Below are 22,048 nucleotides of genomic sequence, written 5' to 3'. Positions count from 1 at the left end.
CTTTAAGGTTCTGATCAACAGTGGACAGTACAGGCCATAGTCCATTACAAGAACAGTCAACTCTCTCTTAACGGACACCTCTTTAAGACGGACACCTCCATAAGAGGCACACCTGGTGATGGTCTCTGCCATTTTTCAGTCATTTTACTGTAACCAAACTCCCTATAAGACGGACACCTCTCTAAGACGGACAACGGACACTTTGAAATCATTAACGGACACTTTAGAGATGTTTATTTATCATGTTTTATTAGTGAAAATACTTCCAAACTTCGCAAAGTTAGTCAGTGCCCTAAGGATACGTGTATACCAAGCTTACTAACCACAAACAATGACGCTTTAACGGATTACTTCTTTGCTTACGTATATGGACACTAAAGAGGTCATTCTCTACTTACAGTATTACAGTTTGTAGAAGCTTTCAATTTTTGTTTTAAAAGGCAAATACGGTCAATTTATTATTTTAGTCTTGTTGCAGTTAGCAAAGGTTTGTTGCATTGTGCAAACATTTAACTTTATTATCTCAGAATTACTGGTGTCATGTTACCTCAACTCTCTACACAGCGGACACCTCTCTAAGACGGACAGCTGTGGCTGGTCCCGAAGGTGTCCGTCTTAGAGAGAGTTGACTGTACACCATAGACCAAGCGTTTATTTGGATTGGCCGGGATAGACAAACATTATATTGCTATTCAACTTTAATGGCATATAACGTCTTTAAATTAAAACACCTTCAAACTTGATGTCAGTAATTTTTAGTTAATCTCTTCTGTGATTATTATTTTTTATGTTTTATCACAAGGTAGAAATACTATTTCCAGGTGGTTACACTTTAACATGTAAAACAGTGCCAGGTCAGTCCCTACCTTTATTTCTCGACTTTCCTTTTCCTGTGGCAATAATGGCAATAACACAAAAATGTTAACACAAAGAAATTCCAACAAAACGAAGGTCAGAATATTTTAACCCTCATTTGTCTATTGTCTATTCTTTACACTTGGCTTAGAATACTTGCATTTGTGAAATTCATAAAAAGCATGAGATCTAGAATTTAGAATTTTCTACCCTTGAAAAAAAATACAAATTGATATTTTCCAAGAATTTTTTTTCCATTGGCAACTTCTGTGATGAAAACCGAACTTATCCGACATTCAAAAATATGGGATTCCAAACAGCCTGGTTAACATTTGTGCGATAAGTACAAGCATAAGCAGAAGAAAAATCGTGTGTGAACTGGAGTGAAATTCAGCACAAGAAAAAGAAACTTTTTCCTTGTGCTTATTTCACGAGTGTGTACCGGCGTGACATAAGCACAAGCACAAAATTTGGGTGCTGAATTGACTCTATCATGCAGTGGTCATTAAAATTTCTAGAGCACTGCGCTTGCGTATGCCATCTTGTGCTTATCTCAAGTGTGGACATCCTTGTGGTTAAGCTCGTGCTTTTACTTGTGCTCATCTCAAAGGTATGAACAAGGCTTAACAGTTTAGAATTTTTCACTCGTTGATGCATTACCTTTCCACTGCTTGAGTATAATCGGAATCCTGGGCCTTTTTCAATGTTTCCAACAGTCAAGTACTAAAGCAAAGAAAGAGCATGTTAGCTAAGGACCATGTCAATCTCAGTAACATCAGTAATAATAACAATCAATAATGATCAATTATTTACAACAAATAAAACGAATAAGCATCATTTAACACGGACACACCATCAAAAGATAAATTTTTTAAGAAATAACTCTTAAAAAATGATACTCATTAATTTCAGTAGATTGCGGCACAATATTTTTAAAGTGATTACATGACAAGTTATTACTTACACCAGCGACCTCCGACATTCCAGGCTCACCCTGAAGACAAACACAAGAAAAAAAAATGTATTATTTCAAGTGCCTTGAGCCTACCATTTTGTGTTAAAGCTTCTACTTGACAAATGTATGTCTGTTCATAATTCATGCCCTTTCAGCAAAATGTTGTCATGCTTAAAAAGCAGGTATAAGGTATAATATGTATAAGAGGGTAGTAGGTGGAAGTAGAGGTATAAGTAGCAGTACTGCACAACTTTTGAAAACAAAAATGTGAACTGACAAACTGAACAAAGTCAACAGGTTTTCAGTTCACTAGTGGATTAACGTATCAACCATGAGTCTCTGCAAGAAGACGTTTTTTTTCTCTTATATCTTCATCTTTCTAACGGTTTTAAATCAGCTGTATGTCGCCAATCTTGCAACACAAAAAGGGAAGTCCATGACATGATACATTTGGTCGTCCTTGCCAAAGTAACGTGAAAATGAAATGTTTAACTGGTGATAAACTCTTTGCTGTATAACAAATTAAAACAACCAGCATATTCTCGCGTTATGACCACACGCTCATAATAACAGCTGACTGAAGCTTGCTTTCTGTAAAATCAAATTCGAGTTTTGCAACCTGTTTAAAACTTGTACAGTCTTGACCTTCCAGCTTCATAGCATTTCGTACATAAAAGTGACTTTCTAGCAATCATGTAGAGGTACCACTAGATTCAAAGAGAATTGTGTACATAACAGAAGCGGCCTGTAAGGATAGCAGCATAACCTTAGCAGGGTGACCTAACTCTAAACAGCGCTAACTTACAGGCGGTCCAGGAGGTCCGGGGGGTCCAGGTGGTCCCTGAAAAACAAATGATCAATGATGAATTAGCACCACTGCAAAATAAAAAACCCGGCCAGTCATCACTCTCTCATTCCCAAGAGGGCCATAAAGCATGACATGCCATTACATGCTCAACCTTTGGTCAGTTTGAATGAAATTTGGACAGCAAAATGGTCTTGGACAGATCTGTCTTTTTGAAGCATAAAATCATACCCCTCACCCCCACCCACTTATGTGACCTGATTAGCCACCCCTACAAGTTTTGCAACTTTTTTTTCTTTCACTTTAAAGGTCAAGATATTAGCTGACAACAACCCACACATCAAGAGCTGCAAATTAAGCTCCCTTTTGGTATACCTGAAATATATGAGTAATACGATTTTTTTTCGTTTTAAATGCTTTCATGGTATATTGTCTTTGGGCCCATAGTTACCGTTTTACAAAAATCTGCTATTTTCCACGGGAGTCAAAAGGGTTAGTGGAGTCAGGATTTTACATTAACCTTCCCCTTCATTCTTTGTGTACATTGTCATGTGATGAGAGAGAACATGGACTTGCTGTCCAAGGTTTACGATAAAAGCAGTTATCCTTTATCTAACCATACATGGACTCATCATCACATCAAGAAAAAAACAACTTGTCTCTGATAATGTGAACAATAAACTCAAGTAGATCCTTTTAATACTCAGAAATTTTTTAGAGCGGAGCTAAATGGAAAAGGGGACCGTATTGGAAGGGGGGGGGGGGGCACATCATCAAAAGAAGTACAGCTAAACTTGGGCTTTTATTTCAGACTGGGTGCATACTGAAAGGAGGGAGCAAAACTGTTATAGTATAGTAAATGGCATTTAAACGAAGCTCCATTTATTTATCTGATTCAGTAAAAGTCCAATTTTAAAATTAATAGGGTTTCATAACGGAAAAAAAGGAAAGAAAAAGAACAGTATTAAAGTACTTACTTTGAATCCTTCAGGTCCCTATAGAAGGAAAAAAAGTAAAAATATCAGTTAAGCGTGTAAGAATATAAACATTAAAAAAGGATCACTTGTTCTGCTCCAAAACAACAACTAAAACAACGGCAAACAATTATTACACCCTGTAGGTCCCAAATTACATCTTCTTATTGTATTTGTAATTTTATTCCTCCATTCCACACAGATTACAAACAATATATTAATCACTATTCTAAATTCTTTCTTAGACATTACGCCTGTATAAATAATAAATATTGCATAAAAATAGGGTTGAAAAGAAAAGGAAAAAAAACGACTGGTTACCTGTGGTCCTCCATCGCCCTGTAAACAAATTAAAAAAAGTTAGATTTATGCAAACAATGACAATAAATACAAATTAAAAGCAATGGGCACCGAATGTAATATTATCATTTATACTAACTGGATTGTTTTAAAGCATATTAGGAACCATACCCTGTCAATAATTTACAAACCTATTCCTATTAGCTTTTTAAGTTGAGTTAAGATGTTAAAGGATCTGTGTCACATTTTGCACATTAAGTGTCAAGAACGTCCTCTGCAATCCATCTTAATCTTCTCCATCCTCAACTATCGTTGTACTGTTTTGGTTAAATACTAACCCTTTGGTGTTTTTCCACCTTGTTAAACTATTATTTTACGATTTCTTTTAATTTGATGGTAATTTTTTCATAACAATAATGACTGAATACAGCTAGTGCAATACATACAGGATCTCCATCGGGTCCCTTGTTACCAGGTTCACCCTGAAACACAAACGTTCTGGATTTAAAACAAGTATTTTAAAATTGCATTTTAAAAAAAATAAACAAAGCAAACTGTATTGTAAGTAGTGTAAATAATCTACGGTAAGTAATGCACGGTAATTAATGTAAATACTGTTTGTAAGATATGTTGTGCATTATTAAAAAAAACTGTTCAGGTGTGGCACACAAACCCCTTGACCACTGTGCCTTTTATGATGTCTTAACCCTATTCAGACCGGGGGGGGGGGGGCTTTTGAGGCCCGCGCTGACTTTAAACTTTTATAACTTTTTTAAGATTTCACCCGCTGCCAAACTTTCTGAGTTTTCCTAAATTATCTGGCAACAAATTGGTAGGGTTGGATGATGTGTCAGGAACTTGACATCACCATGGCAACGGCATTTTGACAGGCATGTTTTCCCAAATTTGTTATTTTGCGTGTTTCTGTTAATAAAAATCAACTTAAATGGCATTATTTTTACATTTTTACGGGTTTAAAGCACATTTTTATTCATTTTGAGTACTTTGCATGATTTTGGGTGGTTTTCTGGCATTTTGGAAAAATTTGAAATCCAAGATGGCGGATCCAGATGGCGGCTGTTTGACATCATGGATGTACGTGATGTGACGTCACCATCCCACGTGACGTATACCAAAAGAAAGAGTTTCGGACGTACAATACATCCTATAAGTTTCATGGCGATTGCTTAAATATTCTGGAGTTACATAGGGGGGCTCCGGCCCCCCCCCCCCGGTCTGAGAAGGTCCAAAAAGCCCGGTCTGAATAGGGTTAATGACAGAAGGCAAGTGAAAAGTTAAAGAACCAACACCACCCTTGACTTTTAAAGACGTTTAGACAGTTCCACTGTCACTGAATGGAAACTGTGGAACAATGCTTTGTTTTCTTTCTTATAATTCATTAGCTTAAGGGTTCACGGACCTCACTACCACATGTGGTTAGTCCAGGTGGGTGGATGATTTCAGTCTACAGTGTGAGAGTTTTGCCCTGTCGGACAGACCATCGCAGCATTGTAATAGAGAGCTTTGACTAAGTTTATTTTTGAAAACCAGTTAAAGGATGTGTTAATGTCTTACCGTTGAGCCATTTCTTCCTTCTGGGCCTGGGTCTCCTGGGGTACCTGGGCCTCCCTGTGGAGTGAAAAAAAAAAGATCACAATAACTCATTGGTCAATGAGATTATCCAGCAACGATAAATGCCCATGCAATGTTTTTTTAATTGTTTAAGTCTAAGCAGAACACGTTTTTCTGGAATAACTGTTCGAAAGTGATCTTCTGGAACAGAAGCCACCTGACAGACGCAACAAGAGCTGCGCCAACAGATCTGCTTGGAAAATTTAGCAAGACACCATGACTCAGAGTTAGGGTGCACAAGTACACGAAACAAATTGAACTTTAACTTCCGTTGATTTTGCAGCTCGCTGTGGTCCTTTCATACAATAAATAAAAAAAATAAAAAAACCACAAAGAAAAACCTCAAAAAAAATATTTCACCCCAAGTCCACGATGGTTATTTGCAATTTTCATATCTTGGTCACAACACAATAGCGTTCTTGTCTCCCCCCTCCCCTCCCCACTCCCTGTGTATGCTGTCATAAGCACCTTCCCTGTATCCAGATCATCCTCGCCGCTAGGCACTCACATGCCCCCTCCCCCCTACCCGTGTCTGCTGTCATCAGCACCCCCCTGTATCCAGAGCACCCTCGCCGCTAGGCACTCACCCTAAGTCCTGGAGGGCCATCGACTCCGTCTGTTCCAGGAGGACCTTTGTCTCCCTAAACGAAACAAAGCAGCAAAACATTATCATTAAATATAGTACTGGTGAGTGAGAATCACAGTTGACAGGCAAAAAGGAAGTCTGCTTAAAGCCCTAGTCCTGACATGTAACTCCTGTCTCTGCAACATGAAAATTGCTCTGTGTGTGTTGAACCATGAGCACCTTTGGACTTTCTACACTACCATGTGCGACTAGCAAAGAAATTGTTTTCTTAAACATGACTGGAAGACATGCCAAGATGAACCCAGGATTTTTTAGATTTTTCAGGATTTAAATTTGTAAATTTAAAAATGGAGAAAACAAAAAAAAATTATTTTGATTATATAAAAAAGATATATTCTTAATTTGCGGATAGAAATCAATCTACGGCAACATTGGTGGAAGGCGAGTGCTGTCACCACTGCGCCATCCCTGCCCCCCAGACATACAACCGTTTTCCTATTTTACCTGATCACCCTGCGGTCCTGGTTGTCCAGGCTTTCCAGTCCAGCCTTTGTCTCCCTTCTCACCAGCAGGTCCAACCTCTCCCTTCTGCCCTTTGGGTCCTTGAGGTCCCTAACAACAACAACACGGAAAATCATGAAAACAACAACAACAACAACCACGTAGTGACACACATTCTCACTTATCGACAATCTTAAGCCCAGTTCAAACGAGAATGAGAATTGACGAGTACAAAATCTCGCTTTTGTTTGGCTTGAAACTCTCATACACTCTCATCAACTCTCATGCGCCTTCATGGAGTTTGAATGTGCTCAAAATTTTCACAAGCTGATACAAGTTTTCTCTCGTTTGACCCAAGTTGATGATAGTCGATGAGAGTTGATGACAACTCTCGTGAGAGTCAGCTCTCATCAACTCTCATCCTTGTTTGGCCCGGGCAAAATCCTAACTGTTTGCGCAAAGTTTGTCACATTTGAATCTAGTTTTATGGCCTAGCTCCCACAAATCCCCTGGTATATCATCTGACTGGTGTGCAGATTAACTCCTGTTGGGGTTCTTTCAAATTTTTCTCCGAGTGGCTTTTGTCAATGACTGGTTAACATCTTTCTCAAGATGAAGTGTTTTGATAACAGCTGCATTTATTGTTAAGTTTTAATAGCTACGTTTACACCTTCCACTTACAAACAAAATTTAAATATACATTTCTCAAATTGCAACGTAACGACACAAGTAAGTGCCATGAAAGAGTGACAGACACAATTCAAAATATGTACAAAGGAAGCGCTACTGTTTTGTGACAGCAGAAGCATACCTGAACTCCTTGTTCCCCAGTTTTTCCTGGAGTACCATCCAGCCCACGGCGTCCCTAAACACACAAACAATGATGATCAACCAAGACAAAGCTTGAGTAATGTTTCATTCTCTGTTTAAATTCTCCAAGTCTGTAGCAGGTTCATAGAGGGTCAAGCATGGATCCTTTCAGACCAGCCTTTCCTTGGTTGTCTATATGACGAGATCTACAGTAGCAACTTACTATTCCCACCCTCTATTCTTAACTTATTACTAATGCTTGTCAATTTGACTTCATATTTTCTCCTAGTCTATGTCGCTCAAATCTACAGTAGCAGCTCCCTATTCCTTCCCTTTAAACACTACTTATTACTAAACCTAATCAGTTTGTGGTCACTTTTACTCCTTGGAAACTGAGGTGGTCCAGCATATCCCTTGGTCACTTCAGATCAGATTATCTTGGATTGTCTACATGACAAAATTCGACACTGAAAAGCACGTCCCTCTTCCCTCCCTCTATACTACTAATCACTGAACCTTATAAAACTGCAGTCACTTGTACTCACTCCAGACCAGATTTTCCTGGGTTGTCTACATGACCAAAATCTACATAGCACCTTACTCTTTCCTGCCTTTATACTGCTAATTACTGAACCTTATCAATTTGCAGTCACTTTCCCTCTCGTATACCAGGGGGGTCCAGCATCTCGCTTTGGTCCCCCAGAACAGCCCTTAGGTTGTCTCTACAGTAGTGCCCAACACTACCCACCATTTATGCTACTGATTTCCAAACCTTATCAATTTGCAGTCACTTTCCCTCTCGTATAACAGGGGGGTCCAGCATCTCACTTTGGTCCTCCAGACAAGCCCTTGGGTTGTCTCTACAGTAGTGCCCAACACTACCCACCATTTATGCTACTGATTTCCAAACCTTATCAATTTGCAGTCACTTTCCCTCTCGTATACCACGCAGCTCACTTTTGTCCTCCAGACTAGCCCTTGGGTTGTGTTTACAGTAGATTAACCACCATTTATACTACTCATTACTGAACCTTGTCAATTTGCAGTCACCTTCTCTCCTTGGATACCGGGTGGTCCAGCATCGCCCTTCGGTCCTGGCGCACCAGCTGGGCCTGCACTGCCTGCAGAACCTGGATCTCCTGGGACACCTCGTTCACCCTTAAAGTAAACACAGGTGGGTGTATGAGCAGACGACAGAACCATTTTAAGATGGTTTCCGCACAATTTTCGAGCAATACAGGCAAAAATAAAGTTACCAAAAAGACCTCTTAGCATGGCAACAGTTTTAGTACAGCTTACAAAAACCTGCCAAAAATTTAGCACTCAAGCTGACCCCGCGAGAGAAAAATGGATTTGAAGTTGTCTTTATTTCAGTTAAAACGGACGTTTCGCGCCAGTTCAAAACAAAATGGCGCGTGTTTTATACATTTTTTCGAGGTTTAACTTTAATTTTCTCGAGAATGCTTTAGAATTTAATTGCGGGGTCACTAAGACAAATGAATTTCGATGAGACCTTTTAAATAGTGTACAAAATGTTGCCGTGCAATAAGTAGATTTTTGGTACTTAATTTTCGCACTCATTGCTCGAACTTTCAGCGGAATCCGTCTTAACTACTGATAAGCTCAGAAACACTCACCTTTAGACCAGAGCGTCCGGGAATACCTGGGGTACCATCTGTTCCATTGAAACCCTAAATATGTCAAAAGAATGTGATTAAGTGTTTTAAGATCAAAGTATTAGAAAGTTAGTATTTAGAAAGTTAATTGCAATGGAGGTGGTTGAGTTTGAAGAGAATTTTAGAAGCAATGCCATTCTTTATGTCTGAACTGCATTAAAGTGCCACTATGATCAAATTTTCGATTTCCATTTTTTAACATTTTCGTGTACAATAAGACTTTCTTACTCACCTTGCCAATTTTCAATCCATTACGAACATCAGAATTCGTTTTATTTTAACGTTTATTTCCGACAATTTACGGCCGCCATTAAACAACCTTGTTCCAAGGCTTGGTTGCGAATAGGAAGAAAATGACGTCAAAGGCTCCAAAATATCTCACGGGTTGAAATTATAATAACAATATGTATTGAAAATCACGCGAAAAGAAACAAAAACTTTGGACTTGTTCTTCGCGCAATTTTCTATGCTAATTGTTATTCTAATTTCAACCCGTGAGGTATTTATGGGCTTTGACGTCACTTTCTCCCTATTCGCAACCAAGCTTTGGAACAAGGTTGATTAATGGCGGCCGTAAATTCTATGGAATAAATGTTATAATAAAACGACTACTGATGTTCGTTATAGATTGAAATTTGGTGAGTAAGAAAGTCTAATTGTTCACGAAAATGTAAAAAAATGAAAATCAAAAATTTGATCATAGTAGCACTTTAAGAGAGACTCGTTGCTTGCATGCAGAATGACTATGTGCTACACAAATCAATGAATGTTATTCTATTGGCTCCTTGACTTTGCTAATAAATGAAAACCCATTTTCATGTAATAATGTTATGAATATTCACAGATTAAAGCCGCTTTCCTGAAAGTTGGACCACAATTTATCAGAGAATTTTTTATTTTAGCAAGCAATTTTCTTTTGTAAAATGCTTCCTAAAAGCAGAACAGCGAGACTTATTTGTGAGTAGTCCAGAATGACTGGAATAATTATTAATGCTATTGTTTTATGACTTACATCTGCTCCTGCTTTCCCATCCTCGCCAGCAGGTCCTTGTTTACCACGTGGTCCCTATAAAACAAAAATCAAACCAACTTATAAAAGGTGCATTGTTTGGGGCTATTCTTATTTTGATTCAGGGACGACAAAATACAGATAATGTTAACTTCTGATGATGTAGATGACTTTACCAAAATTTGTAACGTCTGATTTATACAGCTTTGGGTATTCTATTTTGAAGATTTGAGGCTGTTTACTTAAAACAAATTACCAGAAAACTTCCAAAAGTTTGCTTTTATGCAAAACAGTTGTTGTCTTCTTTGATATCCTACAGATATGTTACAGTCATAAAGTAAGTCAAATGGAATTAACACAAACCGGTAATGATCTTCCACAGAGAAATTGATAAATTTATAGATCGTGCAACAGTTAACAATTGGTTCATGCTTTAGCATGCACTATCGAGAAGCACAAGAGTTGCTTGAGGCGATAGCTTCGTGAGTGTTCTCCAAACTTCCCAAGTGCACCATAACACAATAGTGCACAGCTAAAAGCATGAACCAATTGTTTTGTAACATTGCCGGTGGAAATATACATCAAAACCCGCACGAGAAAAAGAATTTTCTGGCGAAGCGATTTGCTCACGCCACCAGCGTGCACTATTGGATTATGGTGCTTGCTTACAACATATACTAAATTTGATTGCGTGACTCTTCTCCTTATGTTATAATTCTTTGTTAACTTGTAAGAGGATGCTCACCGGTGTTCCTGGTTCACCATTGCGCCCATTGCGTCCAGGTGGTCCACTATCTCCCTTGGTTCCTTGCGCACCTGGTGCTCCTGCTGGGCCTGTTGAGCCAGTTGGCCCCTGGACACAAAAAACAGTCACCACAATCATATCAGACCGTGGCTGTTATCTTTTCTTTAGGGTTCTATCTACACATATGCTTTAATCGCATCAATTTCATGCCTAGAGTCTTCCTTGCTTACTGTGCAAGCTTGACCAGCCAAGGGAATCTCAAAAGTTCTGTTGCAGGAATACTTTTGATTGGTTTTGAAAGCAATAAAAATGGCCCAAAGTAGAACACTAAGAAGTTCATTGAGTCATGTTTTTAAAGCAAGGCATGCACAATTCAACCAGAAGCCCGTATTTTTGGGACTTCCAATTAGAACTTTCCAGGGTCACTCGTTTCCCATCCGCTGGTCAAGGGGAACGAAGGCTCTGGGAACAAGGTTGTTAACACATCAGTACAGTGTCAATTTCTTGAACCTCCTGATTACTCTAAAACAAAGTGGTATCCCCACCCTCAGTCAACAATGCAATTTTACCCCTTATTTCTCGAACTCCCAATTTCTCTAACCAGTTTTTCTTTCTCTTGTTCAGTTAGAGGTTTAAGAAATTTGGATTCTACTGTACATACAGCTGGAAAAACTCTGGGCAGCCACTTTGGAGAAAGTTAATTTTAAAATTGTTGTTGAAAAATTATCCTAGATCACCTGCACAATTTTCAGACTTTCTTGTGTGGAGATTTTGCATGAAATCCATTTATCATACACAGTCTGTATGCTCAAGCATTTTCAGTTTCCTTTGAATGCAGGTTAGAAGCAATGGATTATGCACTAATAACAACTGTTTTATGGTAGCATTCCTTTTAACATCCCAATTTTGCTATCGAAAATTAAATTTCCTGTTCTATTTATGGACAAACAAATCTTGATTGCAATCGGAACAATCCACCTCAGATGGTGCCTTATGCCTGTACTGCAAGGTGGACATTGTTGCTGGAATAATGTCGTGGGGCCATCTTAACCCAGTCCAGAGTAACAAATGTCCCTGCCCTGACGGGGCTTCAGTGCTGGGCTGAAGGAGTGCTGCAGACAGCAACTCCATGCCCTTATCCTCACTAAAGTACTTTCAATTAAACAATTTTCAATTATTTCTTCTTAATCTCCTTGCAATCTGATCTGAGCTTGCAGAAACTCATATACCAATGGCTAATAGTATATGATAAGCTCAATCAATCATATTGTCGCATTTGCATTAGTATACTAGTGGAATTCTACTATAGAGATTATATTGAATAATTACAGTTGGTCCTCTGTCGCCCTTTGGGCCTGCAGGTCCGGATGGTCCAATCTCTCCCTAGTAAAAGATCACAGAACAGTGTCAACTAAACCAAAAGAAAACTAATGGAAACAATTAAGCTTCAATAGCACTGAGACATCAAAAATTGACGTGGAATTTTCTCAGATTATCAAACGATGATCAATTTTACAATTATGTCAAATGGGAAATTATCAGGTTTTTTTGTGTTTTATCTGACTCTTTCCTGTTTTTACAAATAAGACGAAGCGACTTATCACTACTTTTGCAAATAGTGCATCTGCATATTCAAATTTGAATGTAGTTTCTTTTTAAAAAAAACATTTCATAGATTTAACAATTTATTTCATGTTTTATCAGGTTTTTCCTGTATTCATTTCTTGTTTTATCAGGTTTTTCCTGTATTCATTTCTTGTTTTATCAGGTTTTTCCTGTATTCATTTCTTGTTTTATCAGGTTTTTCCTGTATTCTTACCGGTCCACCATCAGATCCCGCTGGTCCAGGTTCACCATCTTTGCCATTTGTGCCCTACGAATAAACAAGAGGAGAAAAATGAACCTTGTGATCTGTATTTGTTCACTGCTAACGCGCTTGATGTCTGTATAGTGACATAAGAATTTTGTCTAAATCTGCTACAACAGAATATTCCAAACAAGTCATTCCAAAAAACACTGTCTATAAACCTTATTCTCACAGTGTATAAATGTTTGTTATGTAAGTGGTGGTTAAATCCCTAGCTTGCAACTTTTTGTCAATCAACTGAGATAATTATTATGAAAAACTAGAATGTAAAATTTTCAGCAAACAAGACAAACTAGTGCATCATTTTAAGAAGTGGAAAAATCTCCTCTTATTCCGGGAGACGATTGATCTTTATCTTTTTACTTCAATTATTATGCCATAACCTGTCTAAAGACCACCGTGTGCTGTACGTGTTAAAAATTTGTACTTGTAATGTGCTGGAATGTAATGTAATTAAGTTTAGTTAAAAAGTGGGCATTGTATTTAATGTATGAGTACTTTAAATAACTGTTCGTATGTATTTTCTTCTTAAATACCAATAAAAATTATATTAAAAAAAAACACTGTGACCATTTTCTTGGGCACTGAAAGAAAATTATGTTAAAAACAGTGACAGCTAACTGACGGAAAACAACACTTACGGGTTGTCCTGGGAGACCATCTTTTCCTGCCCTCCCTGGTTCACCAGATGCACCCTAAACAAACAACAAACAACAATTATTTACACAAACATTGTGTACTGTGTTTGTTTATGACACACTTTTTATATTCCCAGCTTTTTGCTTTGTTTTGTTTGTTTTTTTCTTATATTTTGGGTTTGCGAAAGCTTGGTTAATAAATTAGTACATAACTTTTGGAATGAAAAAGAGATATGAAAGCTTAAGCTGGCCGAAACATAAAAAAAATTGTCAGAACAACTACCTTGCATTTTTTTCAGTCTCAAGAAAGCTTGGTTAATAAGAACTTTAACACCTTAAACTTTCTGATTGAAAAAGAGATGTAGAAAATTACTGTAAGCTGGTCCAAAACTTATAAAATATTGTACTAGCAATAAAACATTCTGATTGGCTGATTTTAGTTATCTGCCCTCTCGGTCGTGTAATAAGGGTTTTTTCTGCACAAGCTCCATTTGTATCTTCCAGCCCTCTTCCAACATGGCTTTGGATATTTTCTCAAAACTACTCTACTCTCAGCTTGGTAATCACACTACAAAGTCTTTAATATTTCACTTAAGTAGAAACTCAGCCGTGTTCTATTGAAAATCCGCAAATCTGATTGGTTCTCCCACTGTTTTCTATTTGCTGATAGAAAACGATCGCGCGCTTGTTGCTCGATTAATTTTTCTTCATTTTTGGCTAATAAGTACGTAAGATTGTAGGTTTTTGGACTGCAGTCCTTTAAGAGTTTCTACTAAAACAATTGGACTACTCGCCCTCGTTTTCTATGAGCCATAGTCAACTTGGCTGTGCCTCGTTGACTATTCGCTCATAGAAAACTCGGGCTCGTAGTCTAATTGTTAATTAGAATTTTACATGTATTCACCTCCCGCAATAAGCAAAGCTTTTTGAGGTGAATGAAAAATTAAGGTCAACAAGATAACGTAAAATGTTCTACAATAAACAAAGAAACTAAAAATAATTAAGAGGGAAAAAAATCATTATCATCATTAATCGTCACCTTCTGCCCATCCGATCCATCTCTGCCTGGTGGGCCTGAAGGTCCTGGGGGTCCCTGAGAACAAATTAAACAATTTCATATTGAACAAGAGCAAAAGCAATAGTTGAGCTGAAATCACCATGTGTAACTAATCATGATAAATTAAAGTTAGTGCATCTTACAGGAGGGCCGGCTTGTCCAGGTTTTCCAGGAGTACCCTGATTTCCTGGTGATCCCTAGATAGCAACAATAAGAAATATCAAGTCACGGTTATATATGGGACATGTTAATGTCAAACGCTAAATAAAAGCAGCACAAAAGGAAACATTCTGGCCCAGGCCAAACCACCAAAGCTTAACATCCTGGGCCGAGTTGTTCAAAGCATGATTAAGCTTATCCACGGATAGCGTGAAGTTTGATTTCAGTTTTGTAACTTTTTAGTGAGATTTTCTCTATTTTTTCTTTCCTCCAGTTTTGATGATGACTAACTATCTCAAACTAATAAGCAATGAAAACACTTTTATACAAGAGAAATCAAACCGTTGAATCCCAGTTTCATGTTTATCGGCTTTCAAACAACCCTGTCCTGGTTCCACAGCATGAATTGACTAGAAATATTGTTCCTGCCCCTGGATGGGATGCTAGTCCTTCCCAAGCTACATTTAATATTTTTTCAGGTTGCCTTAACAGTTTGTTAGTACCCTTAGTAAAGAGCGGTACTGCTCTGTGAGAGTTGTGTCTAAGTCTGGCCTACTAAAACACAAAACAGTGCCCCTGGCCAGTACTCAGCCCTGGATGGTATAGGCTCAGTCTGGAGTCCAACATGCTAACTCAATGCACTTGTAACGATATAGCTGTAACAGTAATGAATAATAATGAATTTATAGTATATGGTTTGAACCCAGGAGTATCAGTAGGTCGTAAAGTCTGATCGTTCGGGTGAGAGTAGTTCTGAGAAGAACTGTTGTTGGTGACTGATGTTTCGACAACCTGAGCGGAAGGTTGTCGAAACGTCAGTCACCAACAACAGTTCTTCTCAGAACTACTCTCACCAGGACGATCAGACTTTACGACCTAATAATGAATTTATTTGTAAATGTAACTTTTTACCTGTCGGCCTTGTTCGCCTGAATTTCCCTTTTCTCCAGGTGAACCCAGCTGACCCTGTTGGAAATAAATTACGACAATTATTGAAGACATAAACTGCTAACTCATTTTGAGGAAGAATCTTGTCTTTGAAATGAATAATTATATGAAATTCATATATTTGTACTGCGGATATACATTTTTAGCAAATGAAAGATCATTGCAGTAATGTACTCAACTTAAGCAGTTGAGAAAAGCAAGCCTGAAAAAATTGTGAGTTCGAACCCACAAGTGACCAGCTCCCAGTTGGCTTGATAGCTCAGTTGGTTAGAGCGCTGCACTGGTATCGCAGAGGTCATGGGTTCGATTCCCATTCAAGCCTGAATTTTTTCAGGCTTCCTTTTCTCAACTGTTTGAGTTGAGTACATTACTGCGATGATCTTTCATTTGCTTAAAATCTTGTCTTTGGCATTCAGTTACAGCTAGCCTGATTAATTTCAGTGTTAACCTGTTAAGCATTTGTCAGTAGATATGCAGAGTCAAATCCAAATGGCATCAAAATTTGTTGCAATTGCAACATTTAAAGACATCAAAGATACCTTTAATCCTCACTTTAGAGGCTAATGACTTAACTAGACAGTGGAAGTTTTACTGTTATGACTTCACTCTTGTCTAACCAATAAACACACAAGTTATGTGAGAAAAAAGGCAACTAAATGTCGACTACAGACCTATGTACTACAAAAATATTAATAATCTTCATGCCATGAAATTAACTAAATCAGCCCTACCCTAAGACACACTTCTCATTTTAGCTGCTGTTGTAGAAGTAAATACAATGGAATCCATCAACTGAATTTTTCGAACCTACTTTTAACTCAAAACCAAAAGTGAAATCCCTTCCCTCAGTCGTACACCATAGTTTTACCCCTGATTTCTTGATTACTCCCCCTTGAACCCAATTTGTGTAGCCCTTCAAAGCAATTCCAAAAATCAGGATTCTAGTAGTACTGTAATAGTAGCAGGATATTTTACCGCAGTTCCTGTTGCGCCTGGTCGTCCTGGCCGGCCTGAAGGTCCTTTCACACCCTTGATAATAAAAAGAATATCATCAGCCAAGTTACACTTCATACATCCTTCTCACCTTCGTTTTCATTTTTTATTCTCATAAATTTTTTTCCTGGCAAAAATTTTGTGCTAAAATTTCATTTCATTCACGCCTTTTGGCACATAGTTGCCAAATGGCCACTAAGGAAAAAAGTTCACTTGGAGGCTTGCATCATGTCAAACTGCTTTTTGTCCTGAATTCTAACTAACAAAAACAAATTGCAAAGTGTGAATTACTGGTTCTCCGCGTGGTCCACGGGGGCCTTGACTTCCAATTGGTCCAGAAGGTCCCTAAAATCACAAATGTATAAAGAAATTATTACTGCTTCACTAAAGCTGCGTTCACATTTAACCCGAAACATGTTTAGAATAAACATGTTTCAACGGAACATGTTTCACCTAAACATGCTTGTTATTGCATTGTTCACATTAGGTGTTAGTTTCAAACACGTTTCATGCCTGGTGTGTAATTTATGCGGCTTCACGGTTCTTGCATAAATCTTCTTGTTTAGTCTGATCATGATTGAAACTACCTCGTAAGGTAGTTTTAATCATGATCAGACTAAACATGTTTCAATCATGATTCGCGCAATGCACTGCCTGATGTGAACACTCTTCACAGCGAAACATGTTTCATTCGTGATCACACTAATCATGTTTCGGCTTAATGTGAATGCAGCTTAACTCATCAAATAATATTAAATGATTAAAGCCATATTAAATTTTTTTAAAAATTGAATATTAAATATTTTTAACCCATTAAGATACTTTCATCAGGAATTCAGCCTCAATGGGCCTTAAGTGAACACCTTGTGAGAGGAAAAGTGTCTACCTAGGAGAGGTGTCCACTCACGAGAAGTCAAAAATTTAGTGTTTGAATGTGGCTGGATCCACGACTCATTAATTATGAGAGATGTCTGCCTATGTGGAAGTGCCCATTTAGCAGAAGCTCAACTGTATATTGAACACTTTAATCGAGACAAGTACGACAATTTTGATAGTTGTCCACAGCAAGAGACAACTGCATTAACAGAGAGAAAAAGCAGCTTCTGAACCATGGCAGGGTGTATCATAAGCACTGAACACTCCTTCATCAAATGGGGTGAGTCCAATAAGGTGGCCAAGGTACTAGGACACAAGCTAGAACTCCCACCCCCTCCCCTGTTTTGCTAATCTAAGATCCTGGCTAAACACACTAACAAATTGATCCAGTGCTGGCCTGCCAAAAAAAGGCTGGCGTTTTAATGCGTCCAAACAAAATTGATTGTCCTTGAAACAGCAATTGTCACAAGAGTGCCAGCTACTTGTTTAGTGATTGAAAAAGTCTTCAACATTGTTTCGCAAAAGTGCGCCCCATTTCTCAGTTGGGAAAAAGGATATGATGATAATACTTTCAAAACAGTTTACCTACCATTTGTCCTGGTCTGCCAGGTGGTCCTGGGGTTCCTGGTAAACCACGAGGTCCCTGCAACACAAACAGCCATACAACGTGACTTCTTCCTTAACTACGTTAACTTGTGAGTCAACTAGGCTAACTTGCGAGGGGCAGCATCATGAAAAGTCTTCTAAGTTTTTGTGTAAACTAATTAAGGGTGCACTCATTGATCAACAAAATAGCCTTTGAACAAACAAAAGAAAAGCATAAATTCATTCTCCAAGATTTGAACAGACTGTAATCAATAGTTTGATAAGTGATTTTTTTCCAAGTAACACTGTCAAACTTGCACACATCTGCCCAATGTTTTCAAGTTTTAGGCCACTTGCTTCTGTAATTGTCTGTAGCCACACCACTTTTTAACAATTTTCATGACCCCATACAGTGCGTTTTAGCAAGGCTAGGCCACTATTGGTGGATTTCAGCCTGGAGCTTATCCCAGTTTCTGCAGCATTAAGTGGCAAGGAGTATTTCTACTGCCCCCTGGATGGGAAGCTAGTCCATTGCAGGGTTACCCCCAGCAGTGAATTCACTGGTACCCATTAATACACTTGGGTGGAAAGAGGTACCATGAGAGTAAAGTTTCTTGCCCAAGAACACAACATAGTGCCCCAGCCAAGGCTTGAACCCAGACCGCTCGATCCAGAGTCCAGCAAACCATTAGCTCACAACACCTCTCAAAACTGTGAATTACATCATGATATATGTCATAGTTATGGTACAAGAATAACTTACAGTATCACCACGACTACCAGGAGTACCATCTGATCCAGGTACACCATCTTCACCCTAGGATGCAAATAAATCACGATAAACTATAATTTACAACAACAGAAAGGCTCAGACACATTGTTAGCAATAGTGCAAGCAGTATTGTGTGTAACGGGCTAAATTGTGTTGTGTCCACCCAAGAAATTGCACTTACAATGTTGCATTGAGACATTTGTGTCCACTACTTGAAACATTGCTTGCAATGGCAGGCAAGACACAACCATCAACAATTTTTTTGCCTTTTGGCCGTAGACACTTTGCAAAAAATGGCATCTGCAGTTGAATAAAAAATCCTTTTTCTATTAACAATAAAACATCCACACAAGGCTAAGGAAGTATAAAGTATTGTTATTCAAATTTTGGTGCAATTTTTGCAGTGTCTATATTATCCTCTCTTACCCCATCAAAAGGCCCTTTAGGGCCGATTTACACAGTATGATTTTATCGCATGCGACAAACTTATGACAGGCCTACGACACGAATTGTGTCGTGCAAATCAACCTGCTTACGAGTGAGTTGTCGCGTGTAAATGGTCTTAAGTCATGTCGTACGGCTTGTCGTAAGCTTGTCACATGCAAAAAAGTCAAACAGTGTAAATCGGCCCTTAGCCTTCCTCCCTTCACACTATTGGACAACTAAACAAAAGCGTGTTTTCAGTATTCTAGGAATGCAATTCCATCTGGCCAGATCTGATCCATATTGATACACAGTGAGAATGCTACATATCATAAACAATGGCCCAGTGGGATCAATGTTGTGTGCAATATGTTGCTTTCAATTGGTCCAACATCCCAACCAGGATTGTATCCTGATGAGGAGATAAATGCCTTATGTAAGCACAGGCAGACCACCCTTTGTGTTCGCAGCAAAATATTTGTTGACATACAAGACGAATTATAAGAATTTAAAGAGGTCTGTGGCGGTTATAAATAAAGAACTGAAAAATACATACTTACGCTCATCTTGATCTGACTCGTGTGTGGCGTTTTATCTGCCCTTCTGTGCCGTTGAAAGCACAATTTCACTGAATCACTTTCAACCGTTGGCTTAGCAATTGGTTGACAGTGATTCTATGAAAAAACGCTTTAAACGGCGCATAAAGGCAGCTAAAATGCCACACGCGTGGGCGTAAATATGTATTGTTCAGTTCTTTATTCATAACCGCCATAGATCTCTTTAAATTCCTATAGTTCGTCTTGTCTGTCAACAAATATTTAACTGCGAACACATAGGGTGGTCTGCCTGTGATGTAAGAAAATAAATTTAATTGAGTTAAGAAACAAACCTTTTCTCCTGGTGGCCCTGATTGTCCAGGCGATCCCGCCATTCCATCTTGTCCCTGTGGAAATGAGACAGCAGGAGAATAAGTGAGTAAATAATTTTTTTGAAGATTTACAAACAAGAATTAATAAAAAGATAAAACAATATTGTGTCTGTGAAACCTACCGGCTCTCCGTCCTTTCCATCTAATCCACGTTCACCAACAGATCCTCGATCTCCCTAAAAAAGTAAGGTTCACAAAACATTTTCTTTAACAAAAAAAAATCTCTCCTGAATCCAGCATGGTAAAATAGTACTGCAAAAATACATGGCTGCATTACAATAATTGTTTTGTCATGATACAAATATAGATGTTTAAACAACATAATTATTGTGATATCATGATACGATAGAATATTCCTTATCAAAATTAAGAAATTACTGTTCCTTATGACTCCTTACGCAATTACACACCCTTTTAGAGTACTTAATTAAACAAAGGGACAAGAAAGTTCAATCCTCGCTTTGCATGCTTCTGATCATTTAAGATAGCGAACAAATGCATCCATAGTTCCAATTTGTTGTCAGCTGACACATGATGCATCACATCATGTAACCAACTGTGGCGCTTGTATTAAAACATGTATCTAGGGTTCGTACACTTTTTCAGGTCAAAAATTCAAGGACTTTCCAGGACCCTTCTTGGAAATTTCAAGGACTTTATTGATGAAATTAATTTCCCTCAAACCAATGATTTCCAGTCTGTTGTGCGCTTGATGTGCTTACTGAAGAACTAAAAAAATCGCTTATATTTTGGCAGTATTCTCATTGCCTTGAAGCCTTTTGACATTCAATAAAAAAATCAAGGACTTTCAAGGACCGAAAACCAATTTCAAGTACCTTCGTTTCAAGGCCTTGAAATCGAACTCCTGAAATTCAAGGGTTTTCAAGACACGTACGAACCCTGTGTATCGTATTGTGAGAAAATGTATCGTTGCACCCCTAGCATGGTCCATACAAAAGTAAAGAAAATTCAGCATGAACTAATTACATGTATGCAGCAAGTAATAGATTTCAGGCACTTATAACGAACAAGAAACACAGCGATTAGGTACATGCTGCAAATTATATCTGGATTTACAATAACTGACACAATATCACCTTTGAGCCCTTTGCGCCTGGAGGTCCCACTCTTCCCTGCTGTCCTGGTAATCCCTAGAAAGGAACACAGCAATGAATTAAGCATTAAGCTTCTACCTCACACAAGATTGTTCCACGCAGTGGTCCACTCAATATCAAGTATTATATTGCGCTTTTCAGTAACATGGAAACTCTGCTTAATCAACTGGTTAACCTGGTATGGTTTTCACTGCCGTCGATCATCTAAGCGGGCCGGTCTGTTGGTTGTTGCCATAATTATGATTGATGGCAGCAAAATCACATTAGTTGGGTTTTGAACTTCAGGGTTTGCGTGTTAATAAAAAATTTAATATCAACTTAACAGAAGACTCTATGGTACTTACGGCAAGACCAGGGGTTCCACTCGGGCCTGGTGGACCTGGAAGACCTCTCTCACCCTAAACAATAACACAAGACACAGTATCAGTTGTTTTACTTCTTGCTGATTGCCAATAATAATAATTATAATAATAACTAGTAATAATAATAGTTATAGTAATGAAATATTTATCCTGGATAACCCTTCAGTACTTTAGTATGGTTATCAACAGGGTCCGGCTGAGACTTTGTCTTAGGAGTTAAAATGGCATAAGACTAGAACATCAACTTAAATGTAAAGGAAATATCTTATGACTTGCATTGAAACTGAGAACCAACAAAACTTTCAGACAAGCGGCATGCAACTGACCAGGCAACCGTGGCAACTTGCCATATAAACACGAAAGTGACTTACAGGTTTGCCGTCAGCACCAGCGGCACCAGGTTCACCCGGGTCTCCAGGGGCACCCTAAATACCAAAATATAGTAAATAAATTGTAAGTAAATGAGAAATATCTCCA

The 22,048-nt window shown here is 38.3% G+C and overlaps 1 protein-coding gene and 1 non-coding gene across 4 annotated transcripts in view; one reads left to right on the top strand and one right to left on the bottom strand.

The window, feature by feature from the left end:
• LOC144661317 (uncharacterized) overlaps positions 1–22,048 on the bottom strand; it is a 61,601-nt gene that overhangs the window by 4,109 nt on the left and 35,444 nt on the right. For 2 of the 3 annotated variants that reach the window (XM_078522041.1, XM_078522039.1), the window contains 30 exons: positions 21,943–21,996; positions 21,554–21,607; positions 21,192–21,245; positions 20,217–20,270; positions 20,056–20,109; positions 18,735–18,788; positions 17,976–18,029; positions 16,802–16,855; positions 16,493–16,546; positions 15,482–15,535; positions 14,554–14,607; positions 14,393–14,446; positions 13,357–13,410; positions 12,668–12,721; positions 12,178–12,231; positions 10,849–10,956; positions 10,107–10,160; positions 9,056–9,109; positions 8,469–8,576; positions 7,420–7,473; positions 6,612–6,719; positions 6,109–6,162; positions 5,465–5,518; positions 4,336–4,371; positions 3,911–3,928; positions 3,593–3,610; positions 2,616–2,651; positions 1,820–1,849; positions 1,516–1,578; positions 867–890 (listed from right to left, as the gene is read on the bottom strand). In XM_078522041.1, the coding sequence (XP_078378167.1) occupies positions 867–890; positions 1,516–1,578; positions 1,820–1,849; positions 2,616–2,651; positions 3,593–3,610; positions 3,911–3,928; positions 4,336–4,371; positions 5,465–5,518; positions 6,109–6,162; positions 6,612–6,719; positions 7,420–7,473; positions 8,469–8,576; positions 9,056–9,109; positions 10,107–10,160; positions 10,849–10,956; positions 12,178–12,231; positions 12,668–12,721; positions 13,357–13,410; positions 14,393–14,446; positions 14,554–14,607; positions 15,482–15,535; positions 16,493–16,546; positions 16,802–16,855; positions 17,976–18,029; positions 18,735–18,788; positions 20,056–20,109; positions 20,217–20,270; positions 21,192–21,245; positions 21,554–21,607; positions 21,943–21,996 (1,629 nt within the window). Of the gene's footprint in view, positions 1–866; positions 891–1,515; positions 1,579–1,819; positions 1,850–2,615; positions 2,652–3,592; positions 3,611–3,910; positions 3,929–4,317; positions 4,372–5,464; positions 5,519–6,108; positions 6,163–6,611; positions 6,720–7,419; positions 7,474–8,468; positions 8,577–9,055; positions 9,110–10,106; positions 10,161–10,848; positions 10,957–12,177; positions 12,232–12,667; positions 12,722–13,356; positions 13,411–14,392; positions 14,447–14,553; positions 14,608–15,481; positions 15,536–16,492; positions 16,547–16,801; positions 16,856–17,975; positions 18,030–18,734; positions 18,789–20,055; positions 20,110–20,216; positions 20,271–21,191; positions 21,246–21,553; positions 21,608–21,942; positions 21,997–22,048 lie in introns of all 3 variants that reach the window. The other variant, XM_078522040.1, reaches the window with a different exon arrangement.
• Positions 15,766–15,839, top strand: Trnat-ggu (transfer RNA threonine (anticodon GGU)). Its single transcript has one exon. It is a non-coding gene; the product is annotated as a tRNA-Thr (tRNA).

Source organism: Oculina patagonica, chromosome 7 (assembly GCF_052425735.1).
Source record: "Oculina patagonica isolate OP01 chromosome 7, crgOcupat, whole genome shotgun sequence".
NCBI classification, from domain to species: domain Eukaryota; kingdom Metazoa; phylum Cnidaria; class Anthozoa; order Scleractinia; family Oculinidae; genus Oculina; species Oculina patagonica.
The sequence above is the reverse complement of the archived record's forward strand: the minus strand, read 5'-3'. Positions and strand labels throughout refer to the sequence as shown.